The 25,536-nt window shown below is 35.3% G+C and overlaps 1 protein-coding gene across 2 annotated transcripts; it reads left to right on the top strand.

The window, feature by feature from the left end:
- The first annotated feature begins 816 nt into the window (after positions 1–816).
- Positions 817–24,768, top strand: dmtf1 (cyclin D binding myb-like transcription factor 1). 2 transcript variants are annotated; one of them, XM_006633728.3, is made up of 17 exons: positions 817–912; positions 3,231–3,346; positions 4,085–4,207; positions 4,529–4,623; positions 5,900–6,008; positions 7,076–7,152; positions 9,468–9,625; positions 10,299–10,331; positions 12,307–12,416; positions 12,824–13,052; positions 13,723–13,874; positions 14,331–14,540; positions 15,483–15,568; positions 17,715–17,873; positions 18,466–18,846; positions 20,169–20,313; positions 20,806–24,768. In XM_006633728.3, the coding sequence occupies exons 2-17, from the start codon at positions 3,238–3,240 to the stop codon at positions 20,892–20,894; spliced, it is 2,265 nt and encodes a 754-aa protein (XP_006633791.2). In that variant the 5' UTR covers positions 817–912; positions 3,231–3,237; the 3' UTR covers positions 20,895–24,768. The 2 variants fall into 2 exon arrangements, with proteins under 2 accessions (XP_006633791.2, XP_015208734.2); XM_015353248.2 differs by lacking the exon at positions 14,331–14,540.
- The last annotated feature ends 768 nt before the right edge of the window (positions 24,769–25,536 follow it).

Below are 25,536 nucleotides of genomic sequence, written 5' to 3'. Positions count from 1 at the left end.
CAGGGAACACACTGACATAAACCCACACACTCACACCAGGCCCAGTATCCCAAGACCAAAGAAACCCACACAAACACTGGGAGAACATACAAGCTCCACACATATAGCTCCCCAGGTCTGGAATTGAAGCCAGGACCCCAACACTACAAGGCAGCAATGCTAACCACTGTGCCACCATGCCATCCCTTAACGTAAACTAAATCCAAAACATAATCCATACTGTATGTGTAGAAATTCAATTATATCACTTACATATAAGGGGATGGAATAGTATATTGAATAAGCCTTTGGACTCAAAATTGACAAATTGAGGGTACAACATCCCACTGCAGATGCTGCTGTTGTACCCAGGTGCGTATCTGGTGAGTAATCACTGCAATAGACCATCTCCTATCCTGAGGGGGAGTCATTCTCACTTCTGACCTTTCCGATCTCAACCATAGATTCTGGGGAAGGAGCCCCACTACCACTACAGATGCTCCAAAAGGAGTCAGGAGATAGAGAATATCGTCTTGACACACACCGAGGCTGTTAATCAAAAACAGATACGGACCATGAGAGTTCGAGCGCCACAGAGACAAAAGCACATCCTCACAAAACTCAAAACGAAATAAGCACGATCTTTAAAAAAAACGAAACGAAAAGTGAAACATGAAGTGATGCATTGTGAACAGGATATTCCTCGTGATTTTTAAATCGTTTTCAATTTTTGTAAATAAAAAAAAGCTTTGATACTATTGCTGGACAATTTCATGCACACCCACTAACAACAATTCCCTTCAAGAGGAAGTGACTAAACCATGGCGTCTTGTCATTTCCGCTGGCTGGTAAAGAGGGCTCTTGTATTCCTCCATCCTGGTATTTAAACTCTTCATCCTGGTCTCTCCAAAGTGCCCGGACCCAAAACAGGAAGTAAGTAACAAAATCAAATCCAAATTTCAGCGTCTCCATGGGGACACACAGTGGAAACGGTGAACCCCGGGGAAACTGAAAGCTTGGCAAATGCAGTTCAAAATATGAAATATAACTACTGACGCTTCTTACCTAGAGAACAGTATCTAAAGCCTCAAGATGAATATGGCGTCTGATATTTTTCCTCTTACATTTGTAGAAATTTTGAACATGGCGACTACAAATCGGAAAACGCTTTTTGTTTGTGTATGTTTTATTAGAAGTGTTCAAGATATGTTTATAACATGCTTAGGTAATTTAGTAGTTAATCTTCAAATCCACGTGAAGATGCTGGATAACCTTCAGTTCGGTTATTGTATCATTTTCAGATCTAGTTGCAGATCTAAAGCGTGATAAAGGTTGAAGGCTAGAAATATTTGCAGATCAGTAGGAGAAAAACGATTATTGTATTTGTTTTTGACCGTCTGATTCGTTTTGTAATAACGTAATAAAATATATAACTTGTAATTTAAACTATTGTGCAACAGACGTGGTTTAATAATCTGTGTATTTCCATATGTTTTGCTTCTCCAAAATTTAACTTGATTTACATTCTTAGTTTCCAAAAGTGCCAGCAAGAAATACTACGAGTTTGGCTTCAAGGAGAACTACAGTCTAAAGAAAGTGTATCTAATTCTAATTTTAATTCATACTCGTTTCATTCATTATAGTTTCCCTGTTTTGTTATTGGACTTTTTTTATTTTGATATACAGAACTTAATTTATTCCTCAATACACTTTCATTCCCCTACTCCAAAACAATAAAGAAGTTTAAATATTTCCACCAACCTTCAATAAAGAATCTTAAATATCTCCACTAACCTTTCATGCAAAGCACCATGGTCTTTATCATTTGTATAGTGTATATAAAAAAAGACTAAATATGTTCTCTTTCACTCCATCTACTATACTGTGGCAGGGGAGTCTTTTCTCTCTCATTAAATACTTTTTTTTAAAAATACAATTAGTGAATAAAATGCTTTTTATTGGTTATATTCAAAGTTGGTAAAACCTTGCTTTATGCAGGAGAATATATAGGAAGAATGCAGATCATAATAAAAATATGAAAGACCCCAGGGGCTGTGGGAAGAAATAACAGGGACAAGGCCAAATCTTAAACTTTTAGATACAGAATTTTAAGTTTGTTCTAACCAAAAATACACTTCTTCGTCTAATGTTGCTGGAATTAGGTTCTTTCTGCAAACACCCTAAATGTAAGCAGGGTTGTCTCCAGTTTAAAGAATCACATCACAAAAGCTAAAGTGTTGAGGTGTTGGGGTGTTGAGGTGTTGAGGAACATGTTTTCTCAACTTGCTAAAGGAATGAGACACAAAAGTGTGCTTTGTGAAATGGGATCCTATGCATTCTGACTGTGATTCAACTTTATACACTTTAGGGTAAGCTTATGCATATGTATGACATCTTGCTTGTTCAGTATTATATAGCTGTTGTGTGAAACAAGCATTATTTATCTGAATATGTGACTGAAATATCCAATATATGACTTTTGCATTTTTAAATTGGTTTAACTGGACATATGTAGGGGTTCATGTACAATAGCTTATCCATTAAAAATAGTAACCTTATGTGGTTTGAAAGTTAGTCTATTAGAATACAGCATTACATTTAGAGAGCAGTGTGTTGCAGTCGATAAAGCGGATCTCTAAAAAGTAGATAAATTAGATACTGTAGATTAGATGTCATCTCTACTGCAGAAGGCAATTATTTGTGTGAAAGTAAAGATGTATAGTACAGCAGGTATCACTGTGTATTTGTATCTTTTTAAGTTGGTATTTTGAATCGTGAACTCAGTATTCTTCATTCTAAAGCTGCAATTTGAGGTTTAAGTGGAAAATTCATTCATTTGTTTTGTTAACTGGAGAACACTTTTATAAAAACACCATGCAATTAATGATTGTAAATAAAAAAAGCACTATGCAGTAGACTTGACTTTTGAGTAGCTGTATTTTTGAAAAGTAACTTTTGTTCAGTGAATACAAATCATTGCCTTAAATGTGTACTTGCCACAATAAATATGATTTACATTTTTTGTTATTTCCCGGATAAAGAGTAAGTCAGTTTAGAAGTAAGTTCTACATGATACAGTAAATATCTGACTGTATTAACTGTAGTGATATTAAGCGATATTAAGCGATGATGATAGGGGAATCACATACTGGGCTCTATCCATTTAATCAAAATCACTATTGCTTCTTAAATGAACAGTCAGAAAATAAATTGATAATAGAAAAGATCAAATAAACCTTGTTTTATTTTAGGCTGAGTATGAACACAATTGAGGATGAGTCAGGCACAGTGACTTTGGAAACCGTAAGCTCAGTGACATTAACTCAGGACACTGATGGGAGCATCATACTTCACTGCCCACAGAATGGTGAGTTAATCTGTAAACTGGGCCAGATTGTCTGGTAACACTGGGAGAAAAAAATAATACAGATGGTAAAACCCAAATGGTCAAACTTTAGAGCAAAACAAATTACAATTACTCATGTTGGCATAGATTGTTGAGAAAATTGCAAAAGGACATTGCAGTGACACAGTAGCTTATGTGTTCCAAAAGAATTAATTATTATTAGTTCTCAATGCACTGGGAACACTGTCTTCACTCTTTAAAAACGTTTAAAACATTTCTGTCACGTATACGTATGTAACACTTGGATGGCCTGTTCTTTATATGAAAGATGAGTTTGCTTTACAAATTGTGTATACGTATACATCTACAACACTACTCATATTAGTGGTAAATCCAGGTGGGATCCTGAAGAGAGAACACTGTGCCTGTACAGATAACAGATGCCAGTCGTTCTTTTATTATGAAAATTAGGAAAGCAATGTGTTGCCTGATGGAAGCTTAATCTGATAGAACATGTACATTATATAGTGTATACATTTATAGTAAATCCATTTAAAACTGAAATTGGAAAGCAATTTTTTACACACAGCATTTCAAGATTGTAGAACAAGCTATTGATCCAGGCATAAGCTGATATTCTGTCTTCCTTCATTAAATAGTGGGAGAAGATCCTTTCATCACTTAGCTGAATGCTTCCTGTCATTTGTTGCTTTTCTTATGTTATTTTGTGTTTGGTCTCATCTGCAACTCCATTTACAGATACTGAAGACTTAGGGGCAGATGAAAGCTTAGAACCTTCCCACAAAAGACTACGCTTGTCCACAGAAGATGACCAGCATCTGCCTGGATCCACACCACGGATTTCTGTTGTTACACTTCCCAGTAAGACACTTTTTAGGATTGATTTTCTTACTGTGGTTCATCTCAGTTACAGTTACACTGAGTTTGCAAAAACTTTTACATTCTGAATCCAAATGCATCTTGGATAGCTACAAGCGTATAAAATATTAAAATACATGAATTGGTTTATATTTTATTATATAATATTTGTTTAAATATTCAAATGCCCTCTTGAGAGTTTTTAGTTTATGTATTCCAGCTTCCTTGTGTCTGATGTTTCCTGTAGATCACTGGTTTTCTGTTCAGTGCACAAGATATCGATATTTCTTTGAAAACTGCTGATTAGCCTTTGATGATCTTAAGTTTCAGAGAATGATGAGAGTTTTGAGGTGACCATGACAGCCACCACTGAAATGACAGAGACTGACATCAGTGAAGGGGCTGTGGCACAGATTCAGGTACAAATCCAAAAACTCCTTCTCATTTTTACGTGATAACTATTATATTGACAAACTCCTTCACGGGACAACTTATATCAGTTTAAAATTACATTTATGTATTTGTCAGAAATTCTTTAGCATTTCTCATAACAAACCTGAATAGTGAGATCCTTTTTGCTGAAATCCACATGATTCTCTTCATTACTAATATTGTAATATTGAAATTGCTATTGAATAGATAAATTATTTTTACAGTTGCATTTTTATGGTATAACATAGTATAGTATTTTATACGAACATTGTTCTTGACACTAGCCAACTGTGTAAGCACATTTATCAATGTTAACATTGATTATACCCTGCACCTCTTGTAATCAGGGAAAACAGAGTGAGATGATGTAAAGGGTAAAATAGGAAAGATGTGCTAGATGATTGGAAACATATTTCCTTATTACACACAGTGTACCACTGATCAATGGAGATAAAGTATGTCTTTAATCTGGGGATTCCATAACTAGAAAATCATTAATTTTAACATATGTAAGACAACATGTCCCTTTCTTAAACCTTAAAGCTCTCTACTCTCAGAGATCAAATTACATGGACAGATTGTGGTCTCTTTGACTATTGAAGGAGGATTCTCTTTTCTCTTCCTTGTTCTGTTCTGATTCCTCCCTGTTTACTGTTCGAGTTCTGTTTATCCTGCCTTGACCCTAGTTTGACTATACCCTGTCCTCATAAAGGCTAGCTTAATGACCTCAGTGAGATGATCAAACAAAGCGAGAAGTGTTATAACATTCAAGCAGTGTCCATTGTTTGAAACTAGCAGATTTTTACTTTTTGCTGAGAAATATAATAATGCGATGGTTGTGTATCGGGGGTAGCGGAATGATTGGACCAGTGTTTTAGAATGTACGTTTTCACAGATAATTAAGCTACAAATAGAAAAGTGTTAGAAACCAAGGTATGGTATCTTCAAGTGGAACACTCATGAAGATTGTGAAGCCACATGTGTTTCCTGATTTCAGTCATTCAGGTTGAAAAAAAGTTTCAAACCAACTGCTGTCCCTACTGTACCTTAGTCAGAATGGAGACTCTTGCTCAAAAGAGGCACTCATTGTCTGTGGTACTGTATGTCACATCTATGTACTGATGAAGCTGTTTGAATGTTCAGGAAAAAGTACAGGAGATGTTCATGTAATGATTCTGTTTTTTTAATTTCATTACATTACGTTGATTGTGGTATTTTTATATTATTAACATTTCACTTGGTTTACATAATTCTGACGTACAGATTCTTCAGAATGATGGGTCATTATCTCCCCAAAAGAACGACGATATGTCTCCAGTCAGCCAAGCTTGGTTCACTACAAAAGAAGATAAGGATTCCCTTGTGAATAAAGGTATAATTTTTTTTAAACAGACATTTGTGCTCTATTGTAATGTGACAAATTAAGGACAAATGCATCCACTATGAATTGAAGAATGGGTGACATTCCAGACAGTCCTTTGCATTTGGTAAACAGGATTAAACCTAGATTGAACAAATGTTTTAAAAATACAGGAAAAAAAATGTAGAACAAAATGTAACAGCCCAGATAATAGTGAATATATTTGTCTGCGTACCACCCTGGAGACCTTTCTCTAAAAATACTTATTTCTTATGCAGAAGGCTGTATTTTTTCACAAGAAACATCATTCTTTCTTTCATTACTTAGCACATCATATTCTAGATTTATATATTTTACCGTTAAACAAAATGTTTTTAAAGCAGACAAATAGCCTTTAATCACTTATACAGTATTTGCATTTTTTTTCAACTGCTAGACCTACTGTATATTTGCTGCTAATTTTAAAATTCACAGTACAATAGTCATCTTCTTTTTGACTGCAGTTCACCCAGGCATTTAATATGATAATTGCTTATACTTTTCTGTTAATGATTCCTGAATATTGTAAGTGGAACTAAATATATAATCAGATATTTCAGTTGCCCTGTAGTGGACCAAGTCATCTTTAGCAGAAACATTTCTGGTATCAACTGTTGTTTTTTGTTTTTTTTTAATAAAAACAGCTGCATGGTTAGTGAAGGTCATGTTTTTTCTTTAGTGTTCATGCCACTTTTCTTGAAAATGTCATGGTTTTCTTGTTTGAAATATTAAAGATGTAAAATGTTTTACTGTATCTGCAAAAGTGTACAGTTATTTGCAGGAAACAAACTAAATTGGATGTCACATTTCAGGTAGAACATCTTGAAAATAAGTTAGTTACTTATGTATGCATATTTACAGTTTTTCAATTTAGTTGAAATTTGGAAGTGTCTGGTTACTATGGAGAATAAAGAAGCCTTATTCAAACATACACAAGGATACTAAGGATACTACTTTGAAAGTTATTTTTACATAATATATAATTATATAATTCAATGACCTAGGCCTGACCTAAAACATTTCCAATTATATTTGTTTAGGTCATAAATGGAAGCAGGGGATGTGGTCCAAAGAAGAGATAGACATCCTCATGAGCAACATTGATCAATATTTAAAGGTGAATGTGTGTGGATATTGTGTGTCTGTCACACAGTGTATAATTAGAGCTGTATGATCAAGAGTTGCCAACACCGTTTTAAAAATACAGCAATGTATTTCAGTCATAAGAATCTTCAGTTTAGATTACTGTAAGGGGCAATGCAGTACAATTTAACATCATTATAGAGAAGGAAAAAAGTAAAATAACAGTACGGTATTTACTACATGGAATTTTGTAACTCTCCACAGAAATCTTTACAGCTCAAATTTGTGTGTGTCTTAAGCTCACTTTTTAGCTCTTTCCACAAATGTTTTTAGCAACACAGACTTTTAATTTTTTGGATTTTCCTGGGCATATGTTGGTTTCATATTTCTGAAAATTAATTTTGCTGCTGGTTTGAGAGTATACAGCAGATTGAAGAAAAGTCTTCACAAAACTGTTGGCTGGAATTTTATACCACTAAAATAGCACTTTTACTGTTAATGTTAGAGTTGTTTAATGAGTCTGTTAGGCATGCCACAAATTAATATATTTAAAATCTGGAAATATGGGACAAAATTGATTCAATAAGGGACAGGCAGATTAGAAATGTCTCTTAAAATACAGAACAGATGGCAACCTTAGGACGAGCTCAACTGTTACAGTCAATATGAAAAGACTTATGCACGGTTACTTATAATTTGTATAAATCAAGACTTTATATACACCGTCTCATCTTTGTTAATGTTCCATTCTTCTCTTCACATTCCAAATGTTTTTTCACCATATTAATTGTACATTTGGGGTTATGGTCATGTAGAGTGATTAATCTGCCAAACATGATCTGTTGCTGAAAAAAGTCATGGTGGTTATACACCTGCCTGTATCAGCTGTTAGTTAAGGCATCCTTGATTTACTGTAAATCCCCATCACTGTTGGCTGAGATACAGGACCACAATTGTATTGGTCACTCCCCATGCTTAACTGATTTACTGCTCTCCAGTTGACATTAGAACTTATACTGATTACTTCTAGACATATCTGTCAAATGAAACTTGACCTGGGTTTGATCATCCCATTGCTTCATTTCTGTTGAAGCAGAATCGCTTTTTTTATTTTGTGCCCATCCTTACTTATGATTTCCAAACAGCTACACATCTTATAGATCTACAGATCTTTTTGTGCTGAAGTGCATTTTACAGTACCATTTCTGCAAGGTTACAAACATTCCTGGTTATATGCAATGTAGGGAATTTAAGCTTATGAGCTTTTTGGAGAATCTGGGTCTTTCGTAACCATTTCTGTTGCCAACACTACTAATTTCATGAATACCCTAAGTTACCCACAGAGAAATACAAAGGGCTTCTCATTTACCAATGGGATGAGCCTTTATTTTAAAAACACATTGATATATATGCTTTTGAAATGTACGATTTTCTTCCAACAAGCCATAATTCTCACTACATATTTAAAATCGTACAGCATTATTGATGTACCTACACAGGCCCCATGTGCTTGTGTGGTGCTTTGTGATTAGTCTGAGTCACATTGTATAATGTCATTATGATATCATAATGTCATTGTATTAGGTAACATTTATCTTTTACTCAAAATATATTACTTTGTGTAATTTACCTAATAACAATTTCCCTTTGTTTTTCTCTTTGTTTCCACCGTTATTTCCTGTGTTAGATGTACAACAATGCTATTGTTTAACATTTTTTTCACAAATGCAGGTGTGGTGTAAGGTAATCAAGACGTGCAATGGAAACATTTTGTTTTTTGTTCTCAAACTCACTTTTCAAAGACCATAACCATAGGTGCTTAACTAATACACATTAAACCTTATAAATAATGCAAAATACACATTATGCCACTTGCTTAACAACCCACATTTTCCACACAGTCAAAATATTATCATGATATTTAGCTGATGCCTTTATACAGCTCAAGAATAGAAATTAACAGTGCTGAAGTTACATACAGTAGCAAAAAAATATCATGATAAAAACTAGAAGACAGAACATTAGCATTGTAAGTTACAAGCAGAACCACACACAGGAATGGATCATGGGATATATATATATAAGCACTCTGACCATGTGAGTCTGTTTCTAGATTTTTACAAAGATACTGTATATAGTTCATTATCTAAAGTCATAGAAAAACTTTGGGGTGAGCTGGTTTAGTGTTTGTCTTCATAAAATATTATTATTGTATTAAGAAATATACTGTGTCCCTAAAGCAGGATTTCTGCATTGAACTTTGGTAAATATTATCATTTACTTACAACCAATGAATAGAATTATACAAGTTTGCCCATAACCTCTCACACTTCTCACCTTTATTTCTAGAATCGGGGAATCCAGGACCCCACAGAGATTATCTTTGAGATGTCTAAGGACGAGAGGAAGGACTTCTACAGGAGCATTGCCTGGGGTCTCAACCGTCCACTCTTTGCTGTTTATAGACGAGTGCTGCGCATGTATGATAACAGGAACCATGTTGGAAAGTAGGTGAATTTTTAAAAGTACTCTGCCTAAATTCAGTAAACTCTTGAGATCAGCTGATATTTCCAGTCCAGCTTTGTCTTTGTCCTGTGGCTCATAACTGAGTGTGACAAGGCTTTAAGGCCTTTAAGTTTTACACTGTTTGGAATGGAGTGAAATGGCTCTGTTGGACTAACTTCTGGATGTTCATTGCCATCCTTGTTAGGAGGATAATTCCCCTGTGTCCTTTTAAACCATTCTGTGAATATTCATATTGTATTGTAAAGCCTTCAAACAGCAATTTATGACCATTTCATTAACACAGATTGTAGTTTTGATGTGTCATGTTTTTCCTGCATTGTTTATGTTTTTTTTTGACCAATGACTTTTTAAATAATGTTTATTGCCTGCTGATAGTTTATGTTTATATGGTAACTTATATCTGATATCGGCTGATAAACATACAGCCTTGGAATCAGATGTATACTGTAAGAATATATTCCTGTTGAAATAAATATATCTTTAATCTGAATAAGCTAGTTAACATATTGTTAGAGCAATTGGCAGAAAAAATAAAAATAATTATCTGTTACATGCAAAGAAAGGGACAATAGATACCTAATTCTAGATAAATTAGGTAAAAAGAATTTAGCTTTTTTATGTGATTGTAATGCCCTTCTTATTATTGTTACACAGGTATACCCCAGAGGAAATTGATAAGCTAAAAGAGTAAGTATTACAATCTGTTTGTTAAAACTTATAGTAAACTGTATGACAACAGCAGCTAAACTTAAAAAAAAAAGGGTGGAGCGGTGGCACTGTGGCTAAGGATCTGCACCTGTGGCTGGAAGGTTGCCAGTTCAAATCCCACAGCCGGCAGAGGAATCCTACTCCGTTGGGCCCCTGAGCAAGGCCCTTAACCCCAGCTGCTCCAGGGGCGCCTTACAATGGCTGACCCTGCGCTCTGACCCCAAGCTTCTCTCTCCCTGTCTGTGTGCCTGTGTGTCTCATGGAGAGCAAGCTGGGGTATGCGAAAAGATAAATTCTTAATGCAAGAAATTGTATATGGCCATAAAGTGATCTTAAACAACTAGTAACCTTTAGAGAGACCATAGGAATGGCTGCAAATGGGAAGAGGCCATTTGTTCAGTCTGTCTTTTTGGTTGCTCATAGCTAAGAGATCCAGTGTGCTATTTCATGGAAGACACTAGTGTATCAGCTTCAACAACATGGCTCTGCAGCTTGTTCCAGATTCCTATAAAACTTTGTATAAAAACGTTCCTCCTGTTCTCGGGATTAAATACAATTCCCTTAGTTACTTCTGGTTGGTATTTAACTGTTGCATCTAAACAAAATGTCAGAGGAGTTGAATTTGAAGATTTTAAATGTGTGAACCTTAGCTTCTCATAATCTTCTCTGTTCAACACACAATATGCAGTTCTTTTAGCCTGTAAAAGTAGGATATTCCTTTATGCACTGGAATGCAGCTGGTCACCATTTACTGATTCCAGATCAGCAAACATTCTTTTGTAGTGTGTCTAGAAGATGTGTCGGCATAAAAACTTTAATATTTTTTTATAGATGGCTTCCTTAACTTTCGTGTTTCACCATCTTACATTTATATATATATAAAATTAATTAAGGTGGGTAGCTGCGTCAGTATGCGTAGGCTGCAAAGGCTCCACAGCCGAAATGTTGTGTTTTCTTTCTTCTCTTTTCAGCATGGAATGAGCCTATTACTTGTTCCTATATAAAATTAATGTTTGGGCGGCCTGCATTTAACACCCACTTATCATTTGCCAGGTGCTGTGAACTTGAGTAGTGCACTAACTATATCAGAGTCTGTATTATTGATATAAATTATGCAAGGTAGTGGTCCTAATACACATCCTTTTGGTATGTGTCTAATTACATCACCCCAGTCTGAGCAGTCACACCTCATCTATACTTTCTGTTGTAGTACAGTACATTGGACAAAAGTACACTACATTAGTATTTTTCCAGTCAGTAAGTAATATATGTCTTTGAATAACTTCGGAGGCATCTCATGGTTTCCTTAAGTAGAGCTGTTAGAATTGCATCAGGTCTTGGACATTGTCTTAAGTATTATTTTACACCTGTAACACGGCTGTTTTTCTCCATGCTAATACAATTTAATATAGTATTTAGTCCTTTCTCTTAGTCTGAGACGTTGTCTATTTCTTCTTTGGTGTACACAATGGTGAAATATGTATTGCTTTGAAAATCAATTCAAAGAAAAGTGTAAAAAGAAATAAGCAAATTCATATGAAACTCCAGATGCGAAAAAGTCTGAGTCAGTGTGTATCCAAACTAATAATTTAGTCTTTTAGACTTTTTGCCATCTATTTGCTCATGATGCTTGTTTACAGTTTAAAAAATGTTTTTATACAGCCTCACTTGAATTTAGATTTTTTTAAAATTTAGTATATGAAGTAAGAAATGTAGATTTTACATTCATTTAACATGTAGTGGAGTTTTATAATTAATTCCTTAAGCTAATATAGTATTAATACATTATTTATGTAAGTGATCTAGTTCAATTTAAACATATATTCAATTTAAGCAAAATTTATACTGAGGTTCAGGGCCAAAGTAGTATGTGATATTCCAAGTCAGTTTAAAAAAATAAATTAAACAAATGTTCTATCAGTACTGCCACATTTTTTTGTGTGTATATATGCAGACTAAGAGATAAACATGGTAATGACTGGGCTACCATTGGTGCAGCTCTTGGAAGAAGTGCATCATCTGTAAAGGACAGATGTAGGTTGATGAAAGATACCTGCAATACAGGTAAGTCCTCTATTCATACTGAAAAAAACTCAGTGTTTCAGATTGAAAAAATATACATCCTAGAAAATATCAAGAACGTGTTCAGCACATTCTGCCAATCCTGATCCAAGAATTAAAGCTCCCTCTAAATCTGCCAACACAACACAGTGTGCTAAAACGCTTCATTCTCTGAGTAATTGCTGTCTCATATCAGTGCTGAGATCACTGTAAATCCAGTTACAAGACAATCATTTTGTATATGTGTGCATGAGGAAATTAGTGGATTTCAAGCTGATCATCAGAGATGACTTGATACCGTGTGTGGAAGGCTAGAAAATGAGATATTCAAGCCCTCAGCTGTTCGGGGATCTATAGGATAATAACGTCCATGTCCACCAAAAAACAGGGTATTTGTTTTTTGGGCTTAGGCAAGTGGACAGAAGAAGAGGAGCACAGGTTGGCGGAGGTGGTCCATGAGCTCACGGGCACAGAGCCAGGTCACACTGTTACCCAGGGGGTCTCCTGGGCCGCTGTGGCAGAGCTGGTGGGTACACGCTCTGAGAAACAGTGTCGCTCCAAGTGGCTGAACTACCTCAACTGGAAGCAGAGTGGTGGCACAGAATGGACAAAGGAGGATGACATGAATTTAGTAAAACGGTACACTAGCCAATGTTTTTGTCATTTCGTATGATTAAATAATTTATACAATGGCCTTAAACAATTTCTACTCGATTCAGAATAGAATTGCAGAACCTGTAATAAGGAAGCCATTTGTTTTTCTTAGAAGATGCTTTATGGATTATGATGTGTACATTCCTTCCTCCTCATCCTCATCTGTGGTTTCGCATGCACACAGTGTAAGACCAAGCCTGGCCAGAGAGCCATACTTCTAGAACATTCTCAGAGATCACTCCTTTTTTTTGCTCTGCACTTTAGTGTTTGAAAACTTTTCCTGTGTGAAAACGCAGGGAAAAGGATAAAAGTGGTTAAGAGGGCACAAAACCTTCACATCTTCCTGAAGATAAACCACATACCTTTTCAGTTATTGAGTGCTGTTATATTCATTTTTATAATATTTATATAGTAGATAACTATGCAGTACCCTATTTATTTTCTGTAATGTCCTTTAGTTATTTGGTATATTTGTTGATTTGCACTGTATATTAGGTACACTAAATGATGCATGATTTATAGGATAAGAGATTTTTCCTAGTAAACTGTATGCATTTTTCTATATCCACCAACATTTCAGGAACATATCCCCAGTGATTAAGGGGATATCGTGCTGCTCCCAAGGAAAGGATGTTAATGGCATGTTTGTTTTCAGGATTACGGAACTGGGGGTGGGTGATGAAAATGACATCAACTGGGACATCTTGGCAGGGGGCTGGAGCAGTGTTCGCTCCCCTCAGTGGCTGCGCAGTAAATGGTGGACGATTAAAAGACAAGTCTCCAACCACAAGGAGCTCCCCTTCCCTGGTATGGTTGTTCCTCTGAATTATGAAAGCAAAAATATGCACAAAACTGCAACATGTTGTACGGTGTGCATTGCATTATGTATTGTTGAATTTTGTTATGCAGTTTGACTGACTGAGCCTCTGCTTTGTCATTTAGCTTGGTGCTGCTAATATTGACCCTACTTTTATTTTCTTTGCTGTGAGCTAAGAGCTGGTTTCGTTTCCCTTGTTCCTGATTTCAGAATTAAAAAATCCTGAAGGCAGAACAGACAATCACGTAATCATGTTTCATACATTTGAGCATCATCACATTTTTTATATTCATTACACCCTAAAGCAATCACGTAGGTGATTTGTTGAAATTTTGCTTGCAAAGAGAATGTAGCTGTAAATGCAAGTAAAAAAGAAAGAAAATATGCTGCTGTTACCTATGAAACGAATCGCATTGAATCGACTCATTTTTCAAATTTCCTCCAAGTGCTTCTCAAAGGACTTCAGGATCTGGTGGAAAACCAGCAGCCATACAGTAAATTTGGAGTGGGATCACGGACAGGCAGTTCCTCCCCTTCTCCAGTCCAGCAGGTTCAGATCCGAGTGGCTCGCCTGGAGGAGAGCAACACAGTCCCTCCAAACCCCATGACAGCCCTGCAGATACCAGTGCAGATTCCTGTGCAGATCACTCATGTCTGTAGGTTTGGTTTGTTGCGGATACAATTCTAGCAGTTTGGGTTTAAAAATGATGTTCAAGCTTGTGCCTCTGTATCTAGAGTTTCACACGTGAAATTTATCTGCATGTGACTAATCAGATGATTTGGGGAGGGAACTGCAGTAACGCTTGCAAACCTAAATGAGGTTTGTGATTGTGTGATCTGAAATAAAGATCACAAAACTGTCCGTTGTCATTTACACCTTAGTATGCATTTTTTCATCTGATTTGATACTATAGCAGTTGCCATTTCCTTGCCTGGGATTTGGCAGGGAGGCACCCTGGGGGGGTAGGGCTGTTTATATCTTTAGGAGGAGTGGGGGGAAGTGTACAGTTGCCTGTGGACCAAAGGGGATCTTAAGGAAACACAGTGAACTGTGTGTGTTCACGCCAGAACTGACTGATGGCTAAAAAGACTCTCCTGCACTATTTTTCTTTATTTTTAAGTGACCGGTTTGCTTAAGAAAAAGCCCCTTCTGTACTTTAAAGGGGCATTTAAAGTTCTTTCTTTGTACATCACGGTGTTGATCTCAATCACTCAAGCTACAATGCAAATATTGTACCTTTCATTTCACTGGAATTTTGAAGTCTTCTCTGTGGCTCAAAATAAGTGGTAGACTTCTTAGTTGTCATTAGATACCTTTGTCTTAGAGAAAAGGAAAAGATCTATTTTCTGGTCAAATATACTTAAATCTTACTGCTCTTTGTTTATTCATTTTTGTACATGGTTCATTTAACATCTTTTAACTGAAGAGTTTTAGAGGTCCTATTTTGAATTACGATACATGAATTTCAATATTATGCTTTTACTGCATGTATGTCTAATTTAGCACTTTATTAGGATAAACATTTTATGTTAGTATGTGAATCTTGGTGGAGCATGATGGTGTTGTTCAACTCTTTTTTTCCCCTCTTTCTATAAAGCTTCTTCAGATACCTCGGTTGCTGCTAATGAAACGGAGACAATAACACTAAACACAGGAACACTACAGACTTTTGAAATCTTGCCAGTAAGTATTGGTGTGCTTATATGAGAAGGTATAAAAATGCCAGCTCATTTGTGGTACTACTGTCCTGACGCAACTGTAGAACTGTAAAAGTGTGAACATGGCCGCTTCTGTTAGAGATGAAGGACCTTCTGTTAATGTAAGGCAGACATTATAAACAGCAATAAGTGCAAAGTAAAAAAATGGTTTAAATAAACCTTTTTGCAGAATATTATGATAACTGTATACAATGTAATAAATGAACATCCAACTCAATTTGGAAGGAAATACATAATTGCCAACAGTGTGAAATTGTCATGTGTAGGGATGTGGAAGAAAATCTATAGTGCACATCATGAGGCATACTAATTTCAACTCTGAACATCACATTTGTATGCCAAATGTCTATACCAAATGTTTATTTAGATAATTTATTAATTGTGAAACACTGTGGAGCTATTTTTATTTAGAATTTCCAGTTATTTTCTTTTTGTTATAACCACCCAATTTGGAATCTTCAGTTGTGTGTTTTTCACAAACCTCCTGCTCTCAGTTTTAAATGCACTTCCACATAGTTTCTACTTGTGGCCTCTAGTTCACATTTAACTGTATATTCTAAAGATGTCCTCTGTGTGCGTAGACTTTGTCAGTACCCTTGTAGTCTCCTCTGTTCAAGGGATAAAAGGTTCAGTTCTTTCAGCCTGTCAGGATACATATAGAATAGTCAATCTGCACAGTGAAGCACCACCCAACAATGCAGCATTTTCTTCTATGTAAGCACCCAACAAAATTGATTCATTCTTAAATTCTTATTGAAGACATAATTATTGTTAATCACATGTTCAATAAAAATGATTGAGTCAGAGGCAGTCATGCATACTCAGGTTATGATACTACCTTCACATATGAGGTGGTAGTCTTTAGAGGATCTGTAGTTCCTTTCCTTCCTCATACTTTATAGGGGAACTGCAATGCTATTTTTACAGTTCGGGGTTATAATGAATCGGCAGTGATGATTTTTAAAACCACAATGAAAAAATACCTTATTACATTGTAAACATGCTTTAGACCAAGGAAATATTTTAATGAAACAAAACACATACAAGGGAATATGCGTCTTAGATACTTTTAAGTTTTGCAAAAAAAAGAGCTACCTGCCAACCAACTAAAATACACTCATTATAATTAACTTTATCAGGAGACTGTGTTTCTCATTTGCTTACAGTGACTAGTGAGCAGGAAGGGCTGCTTTCATGTCACAGTTTGGGCAAACTCTCACTCTCACCTGTTTCTCGTCTGCCTGCAGCAGTGTCAATCATACAAGTACTTTCACAAAGTTCAGGATTATGCACTTAATTCGAAATGTGTACATTTTTGCAATACGATAAATTAATTTACATTGTGACTGAGATTTAATTACCAGTCTGAGAAACTGGGACTGCAGTTCCCTTTTCACCTTTCCATCATTTTGGTCTCATCTATCCAAAAGTTAGGAGAGTTCCCAAACTCTCCTGCCTCATCTTTGTACTTCAGCATACTTTTAATCTGTCTTTTCTGTTATTAGTGCTGATGAGATGTTCAAATTTTGCAGTGCAGTCTCCGTAATTCTGCTGTCTTAGTCTTCTGAGCACTGTGGATCTTTATACCTTGACCTACAGTACGTACTCTCAAGGCTGTTGGTGATTTCACAGACATTTGTTTTAGGGTTTTCCCTTATATCTCTGATATGTTTTCTCTGAACAGTTGTCATGTTTTCTTGACTTGCCCACTCGTGGCTGGTTGGTAATTATACCATTTTACTTACAATTGTTGATTTTTGTATGCCCAGCTTTTATTTGTAGCAGATTTTTTACCTGCTTTTTTTCTCTGAAAAGCTCTTTAGAAGTCACTGAGACAAGGTGGGTAATAGTTATCTAAAAAGTGCCAAACATTTTGTGGTGTGTACAGGTTCCCAAATAGCTACTTTCCTCAAATGGTTATTCTATGAAGAAATAGTTGCAGCACTAATTAATTATGTTACATGTGAATCAGCAATCAGTTAAAGGGAGGCAAAATGTGAAGAAACAAAGTTAAAGTTTTCAATAATTGATTCTGTAGCTGTGTTGGTGAGTTGGTATATTATTTTCTAGAATGTTGTGTAGTACATGATTATTATATTTTCTTTCTTTAGTCATTCCACCTACAGCCGACAGGAACTCCTGGGACATATTTCATCCAGACTGGATCAAACCAAGGCCTCCCTTTAACACTCTCAGCCAGCCCCACAGTTACACTCACTGCAGCAGCATCACCATCATCCCCAGAGCAGATCATTGTACATGCTTTGTCGGTAAGTTTGCTTGCTGGCCTTCTCTGATATTTCGCTGTGTTTCAGTGATGAGCTTTTCTGAAGATGTTTCACGTGGTTGTTGTTTTTTTAACAAACTTTACAAATTCCCTGAAACCTTTTTAATATTTTGCTAATTAATCAAACAACATTGAGTTTCAGCTTTAAGGTAGTCATCAAGGTAAATTGGTCTACTTTGACCAACCACATTTTATTAATAGAAGGTTTCAGTATTTTAATAGCGTCATGTTTTCATTTAAAATGTTATAAGGTTTTTCATACCTACGTATTTTTAAAACATGGGTTATATTGTTGGTTGAGCAATATTATACAGTAAAATAATCTCATTTTTTCCTCCCAGCTCTTTTCTAAATGGATCAATATTATTACTTTTTATATTGAACTATTAATAGATAACAATATTATATTAGTTTATTTATGGAATGTTTTACACATGGTTTAACCTTTTCTCCTTTAGTACTCTGATGGTGTGTTTTAAAAATAGGTGAGTGATAAATGAGTGACGTCATAGAAAAAGGCCTAATTCACTGAAACTCTTGAAAAAACAATATATTGTTTCTGTTTCTTACCATAGCCCGACAGTTTGCTTAACCCAAATGAAAACGTCACCGTGCAGATGTCCCACCCCAGTGTCATAATCAGGGCAGTTTCTTCGGATGATATTGCTTCCCCAGAATCCATAACCCAATCGGATTTGACTGTTGAACAGTCCGTCTTGGCCAACCCTCAGGAAACTCCTGAAGTGGACTCCTTCAGCTCTCAAATCTCTCTGGAGAAGCCAGGGATTGACAAAGAGATTTCTCAGACAGTGGTTGGAAACCAGGCAGAGCTCAGCTGTTCACACAGGGCGAAATACTTGGAGAGCAGTTCGGAAGAACATCAAGAAGGTATAGCAGAGACTGGGCTCAAGGCAGACGAGGTGCACGAAGACCTGACAGGCACATACACAGCCCAGGTAAATGTCTCAGTCACACCTTCTCATCAGGATGCTTACATTTGAGTGAGGAATTTTCTCATCTTTTTCAAGAACACAAGAGCTGTTTATGCTGTGAACTTTGAACTTTCAAACAGATTCAAGGCAAACATTCAAAAGCACAGGAATTTCAACATGATGTGGTGTTGGGCAAATTTTCTGAATGAGGTATATAAGTCTTTGGTTTCTCTGGCTCACTCTTAACTCTGTGGTTTTTAGTCTATTAAGTGAGGTATTTATGCTTTTGATTTCCATTCTTTTTTGACTCTGTGTTACTGGCCTGAAAGATTTGCAGATCAGCTAGCAGTGTTACCATATTCTAGCCTGACCTCATCAGATCTCAGAAGAAAATCAAGCTATTGCAGAATGTGGTGTTGTTGGACAAATGGATGTAAATCACATGACACTGTTTGTAAGAATAGGGATGCAGAAACCTGGTGTCCTGGTTAAATTCCACTGCAAAATCTGACCTACCTAAATTTCCCTCCATAATTTAACTGGTAAAGTTGTTTCTCACTTCTCTGCCATGTAGTGGGGTTGCTGTGTCTCATTCAGGTGGGTGAACACTTCAGTAGAGGAAGGAGTGGTTCCATTCCTATATGAAAAGTGGCTTTTGATCCACAGACAGACACTAATATAGACATGCACATACACACAACAGGGCCAATTTTTCCCAGAAACCAATTATCCTTGCAGTACGTTTCGGACTTTGGATAAATCTAAGAGATCATACAAACTCCATATAAATAGCAATCCAGGTCCAGAATTGAACCAAGAGCCCCCACAGTGAGGCAGCAATGCTAACCACTGTACCACCATGCCATCTGACTTTGGACAGTATAAGTATGATAACTGTTAATTAATTATTAAGTTCTGTTGCTTGCTAAAATATAATTGCTCTTTTAATATAATTGAAACAATGTTTTGCGGAAGCGCACTTTTGTTAGATTGTTCTTTTTTCCTTTTTAAGAAAATATACAGTAAATAGCAACTTAATGCTAAATATTTAATACTTCATGGTAGCGTGGATGAACGTCTTCCAAGTGAAGATGTAATATTAAGGACCTCTGGAGGGCATAATTTTAATTTTTATAATTATAATCTAGAAATACCTATAAAATTATCAAATAAAATTATTATCTATAAAATAATTATAGATTTGCCAGGTGTAAAGCACACACACAAATCTTGTCTGAAGTTTGGTTAGAAATGTGTCGTGTTTAAATAATGTACCAACAGGTCTGTACAAAATGTCTGGAGAACATTTTGCCAGTTGATTTTTGCTTTCTTTGTTGTTTTCACAGACTCTGGGGTCAACAATGGAAGAGCAAGTGGGTGAATCAGCTATTGGGGAAGGAACTGTTCTTATCGTCCCGTCGCCTAACGGATTTATGCAGCCTGCTGATGAGATCGACAGTGACTCTGTGCTGCCCTTAACAACACTGACAGGTGAAAATGTTGGCTATAATATTAAAAAAAAAATGTCAAAATGTTGAAATATTAAATATTAAAATGTAGTCCCTTAGGTACCTTGAAAGCTCATTCTGTGCTTCTGCTGTAGCTGTGGCAGTATTGTAACACTGTCTACCCAGTAATAGGAAGTGTATGGCGCTCATGAACTTAGCTGGCTTTTTGTGCTCTGTGGAGTCATGAAATTCGGTACACCTCCATATAAAGATATTCCCATTAATACTGATAACAAAGAAGACACTGACATCACCTGTTATTTGTCAAGCAAAACACAATATTCCTGTCATATAAAATAATCAAAACACAAATCACGTAGTGCCCTCTTAAGTATTACACTGTGCAGTCAATAATACACTTGTATGGCACAAGATGGCTTTTTGTACTTATGTTTTTTTTATGTATTCCATTAACTTTGAATGTTACTGATATGAGAAAACAAGCCATATGCTTAAGCCTTCTGTTTTCTTTTAGATCCAATACTTGAACATCAAGAAGAAGGCACAGATGTCATTAGCCATGATCCAGTGGATTCAAAAGATATGGATGGATTAGTTGACTGAAAGTGTCTGAAGTCACTAAGTTTTCTAATATGCTTAAGTCTTCTGTATTATCTACATTACGATTTTTGTAATATTTTGACTGACCTAATTCTGTGAAGGGTACCTGTTGTGGTTAACATGTATCTTTATTATGTAAAGATCATATTTTGTCAAAAGCACTGCAGAAGTTGGCATTTCGGTTGAGGAGACATAGCTTTTAAACACTGCTTCTCATCCCAGCCAGTCAATAAATGCAATTGTTAAGGTTTAACACATGATATCCTCTTGCAACACAGTTTAACAGGACACAGTAACACAAAAAAGGTTCTGCAACATGTAGTCTGTCCTTAAATGTGTAAATATCATATTTACTAATTTAATGATAAATATTAGCTTCCAGGTGAGGAGTTATCTTCCTATGCTTCCAGTGAGTATTTGCATAATGAATATTAAATAGAAAATAGTAAATAGAAAATTTTGATTAGATACAGTACAAACCCAATTGATTAAACCACAGCAAAGTAAAGGGTTTAAATACAAGACTTGTTTTTGCAGAAGCTTCTCTTGTTTTCTCAATAATAATCTTCATTGGAGCTGTATTACTTTGACACAATTATTATAATTCATGCATAATTATTTATGATCACATAGAACATTTTGAAAATACGTGTGATCTTCACAAATGTTTTGTATGTACAGCATACGAAAAATACAAACATGATTAACCCTTTCTTTATCCACTGAAATGCAATATTTTCCCCTTTATTAGAATTCTATCCCTCAATTCAAACCTTATCTTTACAGTAAGGATAGTATTTGCCTGGCAACAGACTTTTGATGTATTTATTAATGAAATCCTGGCATTCATAAAGATAAATCCTATGATTTGCTCTTTGTTTGCAATAAATTATTTCTTTATTTTGTTTTTAAAAGGTATAGGTGCAAACGTAATCTACAGCAGTCTCAAACTCTATTCCTAGAGACTCTGCAGTTTTCTCTCAGTTACACAGCTGGTCTGATTATTTAAAATCACAATTTGTAATCTTTCTTACGAGGCCAGGCTACAAACTTTTTTTTTTACAGGAAACTGTACCTTTAATGAAGTGAACGTTTTGAGTAGTCAACAGTAAAACACTGTATGACTAATAATTGGGGTAATTATTTAATTGACTACTCAGATGGGAACAGAAGGTCCCAAGACCTTCCATGAATTTCATTTGAAATTCAGCACAATTTTTTTTTGTTATACTCATATTTTTAATTAATGGATTAGCTAGTAGGGAACATCCAAATATAATGGCTTGTCTGTCAAAAAGGTCACAAAAGTGTAAGTCTTGAATGGGAGCATTCCTCTGATTAGTGTTATTATGCTGATTTTGTGAAATGGCTTGACATGATCTATTTCAAAACTGTACATTTGCACTTTTTCTTGAATTGTATTTTTCATCACGCACATTTATTGAAAATCACATTATGGACACTCTGTGTAATGGTCTATTATCACATCTGATTTTGACACAGTGTTTTTCTGTATCTTTGCAGAACCACCACAGGTGCCCTTTAAGGGTTACAAGATTAGTATTGCTTTTGTTACTTACACTGAATAGTAGAAAACAATTATTCTGTGTATTGTCTGAATTGATCTCAACAACAGGTCCATGCTATTGAGCTGGTTTGGTATGTGCAGGTGTGTCTCATCCTTGAACAGGTCTGTGCTTCCACTCCAACAAATCATTATTGTTAGTGTTTCATAAGATCGTCATGGTTTAGCATCTAACAGATACACTATTGTAAAAATTGGATAAGAAGCACAACACGCCTCAAGACATTTTTGTTATTTACTATTATTATTACTAGATTTTTATTTCAGGTTAACCTGTGTTTTACCCTTTGCAGGGTTATTAAGCATTTTTGTTTTGCTTAGTGAATATGAGATTAGCCAGCCAGACAGAAAATTCCTGTAATCGGCATCACTCTCATTTCAGCTTTCGATTGCTACTTTTGATTCTTTCTGCTTTAAATATCTTTCTTAGTATTTGGGCAGACTTGAATAGCAGTTATGAGAGTCAGTTCTAGTTCAGCAACTTTTCAATGTCTTTTCATGTTCCTTTTTCCTTTTAAACATAGATTTTTGCACATATCTTGATAGTGTGGGTTGTAAAATACTACTAAGAGTTTTTTGTACTAGAATGGCACAATATTTGTAAATAAGATTTTATTAATAGACTTGAGTTTTTCCCCATGTGAAAGAAGCATTTGAAACATTTGCAAAACCGAAAATGTTTATTTCACTCATATCTTTATTATCCTGCTCTCCTCTTTTAATATGGGGATCGTTGGCTTCTACATTGATCTTCAGTCAGTTTGCATTACAGCCATCAATGCTGTGCCTGATATACTCATGTTGTAAAACATGGGTATCTTTAACTTTTGTTTTGTTCTGAGTAGTCAAACAATTAATCTAATTATTTTCTTAGACATATGTAGGATTTCTTTAATGGTTATTTATTGTTGTTTACCCAGCATACTCACAAAAGGTAGAGTGACCTATGAATCACCAGCCTAGTGAGAAATGTATTTTACAGTCATGCTGTTTATTAAATGATTATAACAGCTGTGTATCTGAGAGCTGAAAAAAACAACACATTAACATTAAGCTGACCATGATTTGACTCTTAGACCCTAGCCAAAAAGATATGACCTGTTTGAGACCTGTCATTGCCCCCATCAATAGAATTCATTTAGTTTTCTATTGCTTACATGGTAGGACATATATATTAATTTAGTTTTGTTTTAACTGTTTTTTTTAGTTGTTGTAAAAGCATACAATAAGTTATTTCAGTTTAAATCAGTTTTTGGTTATGAAATACAATGGGTATTGATTTTCAGTGGAAAACTTTCTTCTATCTCAAATGAAAAACTTAAACAGGGTTATGTGTAATTGGCTGCTCCAATACAATAATATGCAATACAATAACCATTTTTAAGGTGCTTAGATCTGATTCTGCCCTGGATTGGAATTCTAAATTCCATCTCAGCCTTATTAATGTAGCTTGAAAGTGGGTAAGGTTAGGTGATTATATCTTCAAAATCTTTTTATTTACACAATTTAGTGGAAGCTGCTAGTGTTTTGTCTGGCAGGACTAAGCACAGTCTGAAAAGTGTCAACTGTCCTTACTGGGCAGTAGGTGCTGCTGTTGAACAATGAATATGACACAGTTACATTTGTTTTTTTAATTGCTGGGATGGTACAACTTGCATCCCCACTCATACCTGTCTGTTTAGCCTTTTCCAGTCTGTTACACCCAAATGCACATATTAATAATCAAGGTAATGTGCCAATTTTGACAAATGTTGGGTTCTCAGCAAATGTTTTTCACAATTCTTAAAAAACAGAAATTTGTCAGATGTCAAATGAAGTCCATTTGGCCTTAAATACATTTAAAATACAGATTTGTATTTAGAGTTAAACAGAAACCAACGTTTTCATGCAGAATGCCTGATATATGTACTTGTTTGTCACAAGTCAAAAAATTTGAGAAGTCTAAAAATAAAAGCATTCTTTAAAATATCAGGTGTGGATTAAGTGAAGTATTTAAACTGCCCTACAGTTAACAAATATGTTCAGTTTCTAAGTAACTACCACATTTTGGATTTATTTTTAATTTAGGTAGAACATAACTAGTTAAAACTGCATTTCTTGAATGTGGTCCTTAATGGTTAATACAGTATGTACCTTATCAGGTATACAGATTTTGCACTGGTCCTGTCTTGGTAGTTACAGGATTTTGTCAGCTACTTCCAAATGTCCGTGTAGACAAGTGCATTTATTTATCGAAGAAGTTGTCTTTTATGTTTTGTCGTGTTTATTTATTAAATGAGACTTTATACAGCACTTTGAGTCTTGTGTGAACTGCTTTATTTTTTTCTTGTGGAGTCGAGGAACATTGACGATTCTTTAAAGGTTAAATGGAAATGGATTGTATGTGGGGGGTCCTTTGTAATTTTTAGCATAGTATGTCTTCTGTTTATTCTCAGGCATTTTTTTTGTATTTTTAGACCAGTTTGTCTCCTTGCAAAATCCATTTAGAGGGAACACCAGTGGATGATTATTGAAAGCAATTTACCCTGATAAAGATTTACAGTATGCCCACCTCTGCTGCATGAGGATAGCCAGTGTTAGGGATTAAATGACAAAGGTGGGATGTATTGTGTTGGAATTACAGAACTCACTCCTAATGTAAATAGTAATTTAAAAATGTTAGCTTTAGGTATTTCCTGTGTTAGTTGTGTGGTAGTTTAAGAGAAATATCAAGTTTTTTATTTCTACACCTCCAAATTGTTTTGGATTAATGATTAATTAAAATCATGTCTTAGCTTATTTGATTTTTAGAAATTGCTCATCCTCAAGATGGTGTCAGGACTGTAATTGTTTTTAAATTTGGCAGTAACTTTTTATAGTAAATTGCAAACAGCCACATCATTTTACAATATATGATGCATACATCATACTATTGAATGATTCTTAGTGATAATTTTCTTCTGTTACCTGGATATTATCTTCACAAGGTAAAACAAGCACAGTGGAAATATCTCATTAATTATAATACCTATCATAATGCTTGTTTTCATCCTTGATTCAAATCCTCCAATACCTTTGGTA

Source organism: Lepisosteus oculatus, chromosome 7 (assembly GCF_040954835.1).
Source record: "Lepisosteus oculatus isolate fLepOcu1 chromosome 7, fLepOcu1.hap2, whole genome shotgun sequence".
NCBI classification, from domain to species: domain Eukaryota; kingdom Metazoa; phylum Chordata; class Actinopteri; order Semionotiformes; family Lepisosteidae; genus Lepisosteus; species Lepisosteus oculatus.
This window is presented reverse-complemented; position numbering and strand designations above follow the sequence as displayed.

What these genes read in the sequence shown, in the direction of transcription:
- dmtf1 (XM_006633728.3), top strand. Translation starts at nt 3,238, where the DNA reads ATGAACACAATTGAGGATGAGTCAGGCACAGTGACTTTGGAAACCGTA. An exon ending in ACTTCACTGCCCACAGAATG is followed by an intron (nt 3,347 to 4,084) that starts GTGAGTTAATCT and finishes CTCCATTTACAG; the next exon opens with ATACTGAAGACTTAGGGGCA. An exon ending in GAAATTGATAAGCTAAAAGA is followed by an intron (nt 10,332 to 12,306) that starts GTAAGTATTACA and finishes GTATATATGCAG; the next exon opens with ACTAAGAGATAAACATGGTA.